The sequence below is a fragment of the Chenopodium quinoa genome, unplaced genomic scaffold (assembly GCF_001683475.1).
Source record: "Chenopodium quinoa cultivar QQ74 unplaced genomic scaffold, ASM168347v1, whole genome shotgun sequence".
NCBI classification, from domain to species: Eukaryota; Viridiplantae; Streptophyta; class Magnoliopsida; order Caryophyllales; family Amaranthaceae; genus Chenopodium; species Chenopodium quinoa.
This window is the reverse complement of record NW_018743828.1, coordinates 1,363,678-1,373,458: the sequence shown is the minus strand read 5'-3', so window position 1 is coordinate 1,373,458 and position 9,781 is coordinate 1,363,678. Positions and strand designations below refer to the sequence as shown.

The 9,781-nt window shown below is 31.5% G+C and overlaps 1 protein-coding gene across 2 annotated transcripts; it reads left to right on the top strand.

The window, feature by feature from the left end:
* The first annotated feature begins 498 nt into the window (after positions 1-498).
* LOC110685564 lies at positions 499-8,269 on the top strand. Of its 2 annotated transcripts, none has more exons than XM_021862115.1 (13): positions 499-776; positions 879-955; positions 2,967-3,214; positions 3,306-3,373; positions 3,737-3,947; positions 4,088-4,168; positions 4,258-4,335; positions 5,203-5,277; positions 6,473-6,550; positions 6,764-6,841; positions 6,966-7,046; positions 7,442-7,519; positions 7,681-8,269. In XM_021862115.1, the coding sequence occupies exons 1-13, from the start codon at positions 689-691 to the stop codon at positions 7,760-7,762; spliced, it is 1,323 nt and encodes a 440-aa protein (XP_021717807.1). In that variant the 5' UTR covers positions 499-688; the 3' UTR covers positions 7,763-8,269. The 2 variants fall into 2 exon arrangements, with proteins under 2 accessions (XP_021717807.1, XP_021717805.1); XM_021862113.1 differs by having other exon boundaries at positions 5,200-5,277; positions 7,681-8,268.
* Positions 8,270-9,781: the final 1,512 nt, after the last annotated feature.

Genomic DNA, 9,781 nt, shown 5'->3' with positions numbered 1-9,781 from the left:
ATTTTGCCCACCCCTAGCTATAATATAAGAAATATGACCATTTCTCGAATATTTTGGCTCATTTTTCCTGTTTGTTGAAAAAAATTATCTTTTATTTTAATCTTGATGTATACCGTAGTTCTTGTACTTTATATATTTATTTATTTATGATGATAAAGTTTGAAGGAGTATCTATATATTGATATTTGTGTGTATAACACCCTAATAATGTAATACGGAGTATGTATGAACAATTACTATTATTATTTTACATAGCATTGTTATTAATGCATTTTCCTTCTTAACAATTAGTCTATATAAAATAAAATATAAATAAAAGTATACCTTATACTCTGTAATTGATTTTTTTGGATGTAAATAAAACAATTATTTTTTTTATTTTTTTTTTATAATAATTACTTAAATATCCTTACATATAAATATTTAATTATTACATTACATTAGATGTACAAATTAATGGTAAAGGAAGAAGATGAAAAGACAATATGGCGTAGTAATGAAAGGAGGGTGAAAAGGCGATGATTAAATTGAGGAGAGCATTGGGAGGCGAGTTGTCACACTACAAGTAACCTGTCTGTAACCTTTCGCTCTTTCATATCCTTCCCTTTTTTTTTTCCCTTGTACTCCGTATTCACCTATACACTCTCTAAAAATATAAACTTTTGCAATTTTAACTTCAACTTTGATAATGAATCATCACTCCTTTTACTCTTCTTCACATGAGATTTCATCACAAGATCATCTTCATCACTCTTCTTCTCCTTCGACGTTCTGCGGTAACCATTAACCAATGCAACCTTGTTTCACTCTTTTTTTTTTTTTTTTTTTTTTTTTTAAATATTAATTTAATTAATGAATAATTTCCATACATAATGTAGGGATCAAGGTTATGCCGGGAAAACCCGTTACCGTGAGTTTACCTTGCAACTCATTCAAGAGTCTTCATATCTCCCAGGTTTTATTTTCAATCTTCATTTACTTGCTTCTTTATTTCTTCGCTTGAATTTTTTTGTTGAATTGGCATAATATTTGTAAGTTATGTATGAGACTACTAAAACAATGTCAATCTCTGTACCTCGCTCAAATTTGGAGGATTATTTTAAAATTTGAATGTCGTTTTGTCATCTCCATCAATGATCATTATTAGTTCAGTTACAAGTCCTACATTTCTGTGCTGTTTTCTTTTATAAATCCCTCCTGTCAGTATAAATAATTGTTTGATACATTGCATTTTGTTCAAATTTTGTTGCTATTTTTGGCCTTTTGCCCTTTTTTTTTAATCAACTTTAAAGTTTTAGTCTTGGTTCTGGTTCAAGATTGTATAGAGTATTTATATATTTCTTCTTATGATTCCACATACTCATTTTTATGAATTCGTTGGTATAAGTGCACAGTTTCATGTGGGTGTTCTGTAATTATGCATTATGTGAGATAAGATTCTGCTAAACCAAGGTACATTTGCTTTTTTGGTTAATTTTTATGAATTTGTTGGTATAAATGCATAATTTGATGTGGGTGTTCCGTAATTATGCATTATGTGAGACATGATTTTGCTAAACAAAGGTACATTTGTTGTTTTGGTTAATTTTTTTGTGATAATTTGATGTGGGTGTTTTGTAATTCATGTATTATGTGAGCCGGGGTTTTGCTAAAGCAAGATACATTTGTTTTTTTGGGTGATTTTTCGGATTAAATTTTTGTAAGTTAGTTGATGTTGAAATTGATATGGATGTTTGTATTTGGTGCATTATGTGAGATGGGATTTTGACCGTTTTGTTAATGGTGACTGTAATCTGGTAAATTCAGCGCATATTGCATTTGGTGCATTATGTAAAAATATGTTTTTGTTGATGATCGATAATGTGAGGGCAAAGCATGTCCAGATTGATGAGCGTCAGGCTCATTGTTCCTAAAAAGTATCTTTATTCTAGGAGAAATGGGGATTATATCTGTGGTTTGATAATTGTTGGGTGTAAAGTAGTAATTTTAATTTTTTATTTTTGGGTGTAATGTGATGAGGGTGGAGGGCATGAGCATTAGATGCATCTGGAGCTGAATTTGTGGCTTCATGAACAAAATCCTGAAGCAAAATCATGCAATTTTTATGCCTAAGATTACACAATACTCCATAGCAAATAATCTGGGACATTTCCTTTGCGTATATGAGGTTGATGGTTTGGCCTTTATGATGTTCTGACTTTGTTCTTGCCATATAGTCATCTGTAGAGAGTCAATGACAATTTTCTGTACACATTGCTATATACTCCGTAGTTATCTACAGGGGGTCATCGGTAATGTTTGTGTATTGACAGCATAGAAGATTACATAAAATCTATCTGATGAGTCTATGATGTACACTGTGCACTTTGTCGTTAAATTGTGATGTTAGACAATAGTCAGCCACTTTAAAAACCAAAGAGGAGGGCATTCCAATATTGAAGGATTAGAGATATTCTGGTTTACATTTTGATTGTTTGTCAAATAAAGATATAAATTTCATATTTTTCCATGATCATACCTGAATCACATCTGAGGCAAATCTAAAGCTATGAATCCATGTTCATAGATGTCTTATACATAATCTTATTTAGAGGTCAGTTATTTGTTTGTTTCTAAAAAACAAGATTATTATGGTTGGAGTACTGGTCTAATATGGCTCCCTTTTCATTACTTATGCTAGTCTGAGACACTCATTCTACATTTCTTTCCAGATATATACATATTTTCTAGTACTTAGCATTATTGTCTTAATCAACAAGTTTTATACTATCGATATTAGGGGAGAATGTTTCACTATTTAAATTAAGCAATTTCCATTAAAATTATTAAGATTTTTTTTTCCCCTCTTTTTAAGCATAAATAGTCTTTATTACTTTGTTTGTGGAAGGTAAATGATTTGTAAGAGGGTTTTTTTTTCTTGAATAAAAGTTAAAAATAATTTAAATTCTTTGTTGAAAAATTTGTAGGCTACTTTAGAGTACAAAAAACCGGAGGACATCAAAATGCGAAGTTTGGTTTTTGTTAATTATGATGGCCAAGATGATATACTAATTTGCTCGTTGAGAGTAAGTCAGTGTGATATGGCCGTTTTGAAGTTGGATTTTCATGGACCTCAAGACATAGTTTTCTCCCTTACTGGTCCGAGGGGTGTTCACCTTGCTGGATATTTCTACAATTATATTCCTTCACCTACGAATCTTGTTGCCCCTCCTATGTATGTTTCTCTTTCCCTATTTATCACTTTAATTGTTATGAGTATATCTTATTAATTCGTTGTTTTACTATGAATGTTAATTTTTTTGTAGCATGGATATTGGAGGAAGAGGCATCCACCAAAAAGAATCTATGCTAAGTATCAAGATTCCGGGTCTTGGTAAAATCCATTACTTTTATAAGTTGTTATGTGATAAGAATGTAACTAAGAATACGTAAAATTTAATGCTTTGTAGGAATATTGTTGCATTTTCATTTATGAAATCTTAAAGGTTGATCGTATAATATTCTGTTCTATTTAGTTATAAACTGTAAAAATTAAAATACGAAAAATATATAATTTATTTTATTATTATAGCTTTGATATTATAGCATTGGCATGGAAACCTAATAAACCTGATAACATTAGGAAAATTATGCAGATCGAAATTATATGATTCATTCTCAAAGATATATGTTTGTGTCCGGTAGATGTGAAGGTAGCTATTCAAACTTCTCTAATTCAATTGATTATCTCTTTTAGGTACCGCTGATTTTGTGGGTGATGCAGTCAAGGAAAAAGGTGGTACAAGTTTCAGTATCAAAATATTGCTTCCGGGTTTAGCTGATTCTTTGTACCAAATACCAGTTAGCCTTGAACATCTACTTGAAGCTCAAAGTGCAGCAATTGTTAAGCATGCAATTGAAAAAGTGCTAGTAAATCAACATATATTACAAGAAGAGAAACAATCAGGGTATGTTGGAAAAATTGTAGCATGAAATATTTTTAGGACAAAATCTCCTCTTAATTTTGTTGAATATATGTGCTTATTATCTTAATTTTTCAGTGTTGCGAATGATGGTACCCTTAATTAGTATCCTTGTGATTTTTCAGCAAGAACGAAAGTACAAAAAAGGGGGAGAACAAGTGTCTGCCTATTGTTCCTGAAATTGATCATGGAGACAATCATGAAGGGTATAACCTTTTTAACATATTTCACCTTATTAATTTATACATGTATACTTATTGTTTGATTATCTTAATTTTTTTCTTTTGAATTCTAGTTCTGAAAAAAGAAAATGGAAAAATTCAAACAAGCAGCTGCCAATCACTGATGAAATTGAATGCGAAAACAATGAAAGGTAAGGCCTTGTTATTAACTCGTTGCAATTCATATTTTAATCCCAAAATTGATTTTTTGAATTAGTATAGTGTAGTTCTATTCATGTTTTAACCATCAATGAAATATGTTTTCCTATACTTGTAAGACTATCATTCTGGTATCTTAATTCTTATTACTTGGTTGTCTCATTTTTTCTCATGACATTTTATTCATCAAATGAAGGGTATTGTCTATTTTAATATATTATATAGAATTGACAATAATTATGTTAATTTAGATGTATTAAAATAGAAATGATGTTATATTCATGTGAATTATGATTGATCATGAATATACTAATGAAGGCTAATGTCTATTCTAAATTAGAATACACCTGACATGAAATTGCATATTGACTGTTCATGAAATCTGTTTTATTCATGTTTTCTTTAATTCCATTTATTTATTTAGATCTGAATTTAAAATGGAATTTATATTCATGTCTATCTTAATGCCTTTCTAAGTTGGGTTTCTCGAATTTTTATAATGTGAGTTTCACTGTCAATATGCATTTCTATTTCAATATCAACCGTCAATGTGAATTATATTCATGTCTTAATATAATTCACATTTCTATTCGCCTATTAGTATATTATAATTTAAATCTGAATGGAATGTATCTCTATTTTAATATATTGTGTAATATATTGAATGTTGATGTCATATTTGGACCATTCATTCCATAAATGTAATAAAGGCGTAATCCTGAAAAGCATATTGGTTCAATGTGAATGAACTGTGCCTTGGAAAATCGTGGTAACAAAAATTGATGCATGTAGTCATGATTTTTATTTTCTCGTCTTTTATTGTCTATCACATTTTTCACCACCTTTATTTGCATTAGAAGTTCTGTAAGAAGAAAGTTGGATTATGTGTTGCCGGAGAAAGAAGTCCAGCCAGCTGATAGGATTGAAAAGGAGAGGTATTGTCTTTCCTTGTTCTTGCTTTCTTGTTTTTGTTCATCTCTTGAACTAGATATTTAATTGAATTTAGTATAACACATTATATTCTAGCCAGTTTTGAATTTGAAACAACAGAGAAGCAAATGAACACAAAGATATTATTGAAGGCATATACCTGACAAATGGCCTTACTTTTTTTTTTGTTGTTTGATCTAAATGCAACAACCCACTCATGTGTGATCCTTTGGCACCATAGCTAGATTAGTGAAACCAACTTGTTTTTCATAAGCTTCTATGGAAAATTGGTTCTTGTGTATCGAGCATATTGGCATGTGAATTGCTTTATGTGAAATTGGTTCTTTGGAAAAGAAGCTAGATTAGTGAAACCAATTATAAAACTGAGCATATGCCTTGCTTCTTGTCTATCGAGCATATAGGAATTTTATTTTATGTGGCTTAATCGTCTTTTAAAGTCAACACCTATGCTCAGTTTTATAATTTTGGGTGAAAATGGCATGTGAATTTGTACCTGTTGTCTAAAGTATATACTTCCTTCTGATCATCGTCCTCTGCAATTATTATCCCTGCATCTTATTATCTTTGCTTTTTAGTGAAAAAAAGAGAAAGAAGAAAAGGGAGAAAAAAACAACTGCCAGAAGTTGATGGAGCTGAAAGAGAACATGTTGATGGGTTAGGCCTTAATTATTTGTTTTATTTAATCTTCGTACCAAATAAGTTAAATTCTGTAAATCTGTAAAGTTTGAAGTCAATTTTATTCCTGTCGAACTGTCCATGATGAAGCTTTCAATTGATGAAGTTTATTTCTCTTTATTCTAAACGCAACAACGTAACCCACTCATTTGTAATCCTTTGGCACCATAGCTAGATTAGTGAAACCAATTTGTTTTTCGTAAGTTTCTTGGACAGGTTTATTATTTTATAAAAAAATGAAGCTAAGTTGTTAGTATATGCCTTCCTTCTTGTCTATCTAGCTTATAGGAATTTTATTTTATGTGACTCGATTGTCTTTTAAACTTAAAAACCTATGCTCAGTTTGATAACTTTTGATCTTAAATACAATATACTGCATAATTTCGGGTGAAAATGGCATGTGAATTTGTTTGCACTTGCTGTCTAGAGTATATATTAGTTTCTGATCATCATCCTTTGCAATTATCATCCCTGCATCTTATTATTATTATCTTTGCTTTTTAGCGGAAAAAAAAGAAAGAAGAAAAGGGAGAAAAAGCAACTGCCAGAAGTTGATGGAGCTGAAGGAGATATTGTTGAAGGGTAAGGCCTTAATGTTAGGAATATAGGAAAATATATAACACTTAATGATTTGTTTTGTCTAGTCTAATCTTCATACCAAATAAGTTAAATTTTGTAAATACGTAATTTTATTTTCCTTGAAGGACAAAACAATGCAAGGTAATGCCTTGTTTATTTGCCAATTTATATTAGTTTACTTTGATTGTCTCATTTTATTTTCCTTGTGAATTCTAGTGAGAAGAAACGGAAATGCAAACAAGGAAACAAGCATTTGCTAACTGTTGAAGATATTGATGCAAATGACAATGGAAGGTAAGGCCTTGTGAACTTGTTTCAATTTATTTCTTCATCCAAAATAAGTTGATTTCTTGAATTGGTATAGTATAAGCTTTTCATTTTGGTACTGTCTCATTTTGTTTTTGTGTGTTGTGTTTAGTGAGGAAGGAAGAAAGCAGAAACTGGAGAGCACTCTGCCAATTATAGCAGCTGATAATGATGATGGTGACCCTAATGAAGGGTAAGGCCTTGTAACAAGTTCCTTTTAACACCAAACAAGTGGGGTTTATATTGTGAATTTTATTCATATCTATTTTGATATACCTGACATTAATTCATAACTATTTTTATTCCATTTATCTATTTAGATATAAAAGTAGAAATGTCATAATATTCCTATTTTAATAGCAATAACATTATATTCATGTCAGTTTAATATTTGTTCATGCATAAATGATTGTTCATGAAAGTAATCACTAATCAAGGGTAATGTCTATTTTAATGTACCTGACCTGAAATGCTTATTGACTGTTCGTGAGTTCTTTTATTAATTAATGTCTATTTTAAACCCTAAACAGATTCTTAGTCTTTTTTTTTTTTTTTTTTTTTTTTTTTTTTTTTTTTTTTTTGCAACAGAAGTTCTGTCAGAAGGAAGCTAGATTATGTGTTGCCAGTGAAAGAAGTCCAGCCACTTGATAGTAATGATAAGGAGAGGTATTGTCTTTCTTTCTTGTTTTGGTTTACTTTCTAGTATTGATTAGTGTTGTTACTAATGGTGGCCTTAGTGAATTTGTTTGTACCTATCGTCTAATTAATTATATATATATATATAGTTCATGATCTTGATCCCACACCATTATTTTTTTGGGTTTTAGGGAGAAAAAACAAAAGGAGAAAAGGGAGAAGAAGCATCTGTCAAAAGTTGATGGAGCTGAAGGATATAATGTCGAAGGGTGAGATTTCTGAAGGAGATGATGTGAAAACTCTATGGAGTGAGGTTTCTGTCTACTCACTGAGATGGCAGTTTTGAATTAATGTTCAATATGATGTGAACAGTCTGCTCAAGTTTGCTATATTGTTTTTTTTTTTTTTTTTTTTTTTTGAAACCGAGTAGTTTTGGAAGATACTTTTCATCTGCTAGATCTTCATTGTTGCTGGCTCAATGTGCCGTTTTCTGACTTGTATTCCTGGTAGAACCTTGGACTATGGTTTTGCATTAACATTGCCTACGTATCCCATTTCTGTTTTTGTTGCTAGCTATAAGTGATGATTGACCCTTAATCATTTGCTCCTCCTATGGTTCCTTTCATATTATAATCTTGTTTATGATTTTATTTGACGGGAGAAGAGCAAATTTTATTAACTCATACTTTGAGCACAAGAAAGGTACAGCAGGCGTAATGCTCACAGGGAGCTCTTCTAAGCTCTAACCACACACACATTACATCAAAATCTTTGCTTAATTGAGCAAGATTGTGAGCCACCGGCACCCTATTCCCCTCCCTCGCTCTCAACATGAGTAAGAGACATAAAGGAGCAAGATTTGGCAAGACATAAGATGTCTTTGGTACAGTACAGGAACCCTTTCGAACTTCTTGTGCCAACAGCATCTCTCTTCAGCCAAAGCCTAAGCCTATCTTGTTACTTGTTTAATATGGATGTTGTTTCTTTTGGAAACTATGATCTTTGTCTACTACAGACTCTGCCTGTATGTACTGTGGTTTTACCTATTCTGGAGTTTGTTTGCTTCCTGATGTTCTTAGTTATGGAATGTTTTTCTTTAACAACTGATTTTAATATGAAGATTATAAGTTGGAATGTAAGGGGAGCTAAGAGATATGAGGCCATAAGTAAAGAGGGTGTTTGTTTAGGGGGATAAAAGGAGTGGGACAAGGATAAAAAATAGGGATGGAAGGAATGTAGTGTTTGTTTAGAGGGATGGGGATTATAAGGGGGTTAGGGATAGGGATTAAATCACCCACTTATCCCTCCTTTTCTATAACTAGGGGGGGTGGTATAAGGGGAAGGGATTAAAATGAGTTTTAAAAGACTAAATTACCCTTAATGAAATTGAAAAAGTAAGGAGAAGGGTAGAAGTTAGTAAGGGTATTTTTATAAATTTATTACTTATCCCTATTTTCTTTCCCCTACTTACCAAACATGGGATAAAGATTATTTATCCTTGTCCCACCTATCAATCCTCTATCTTTATCCTCCCTTCTTATCCCTCTTATTTCCATCCTTCCAACCAAACACCCCGAAAATGATATTTTCAAAGAAAACAAAGTAACCCAGATATCTTTATTGCTATAGAAACAATGACTTCTCCTATAATTGCTATAAATAGTCATTGTTTAAGGGTTTTTTTTTTTTTTTGACAAAAGATACTATTAAAGAAAAACAGGATTACAACCTAAACAACCTAAACAGACTAATACATGAACATAAAAAACCACACACTAAGAACTAGTTTAGGAGGATCGAAGATAAGAAAATACTGAAAAGACCGTGCAACAGACCAAGAGCCATGGAGCCTGGACAACCCAGAAGACCAAACCACATCCAAACTGTGGACCAAGAGAAGCCGATTGAACTGAAACTGTACATATTATCGACCCTTAGGGTCATTGCAGTGGTATGTGGGTGTGTTATAATTCTTCAATTACTAGTCATTGTTATTAATTTACAACATAGAATTGCATCTTTGCTTCTCCATGATCTTGAACATGATTTTTTTTTTTTTTTTTTAATGTTATATGCTATCTATGCTCCAGCTCAGTCATCGCAAACATCTCAATTTTAGTTACATCATTATGAGCATATTACGAGCTGAGCCACCCCCTTCCTGGGAAAAAAGCTCTTAATCTGAATATGGAAAAAGCTTATGATCGCCTAGAGTTGAATTTTTTATAGGCTACTCTTTCTTCATTTGGATTTAATACCATTTGGATTAATTGTCACAAAGCTTATGATCGC

Bases quoted from the DNA above. Each gene is read 5' to 3' on its own strand.
- LOC110685564 (XM_021862113.1), top strand. From the start codon at position 689: ATGAATCATCACTCCTTTTACTCTTCTTCACATGAGATTTCATCACAA. The intron at 3,374-3,736 runs GTAAAATCCATT...TATCTCTTTTAG, and splicing joins TATCAAGATTCCGGGTCTTG to GTACCGCTGATTTTGTGGGT. The intron at 4,336-5,199 runs GTAAGGCCTTGT...TATTTGCATTAG, and splicing joins GAATGCGAAAACAATGAAAG to AAGTTCTGTAAGAAGAAAGT.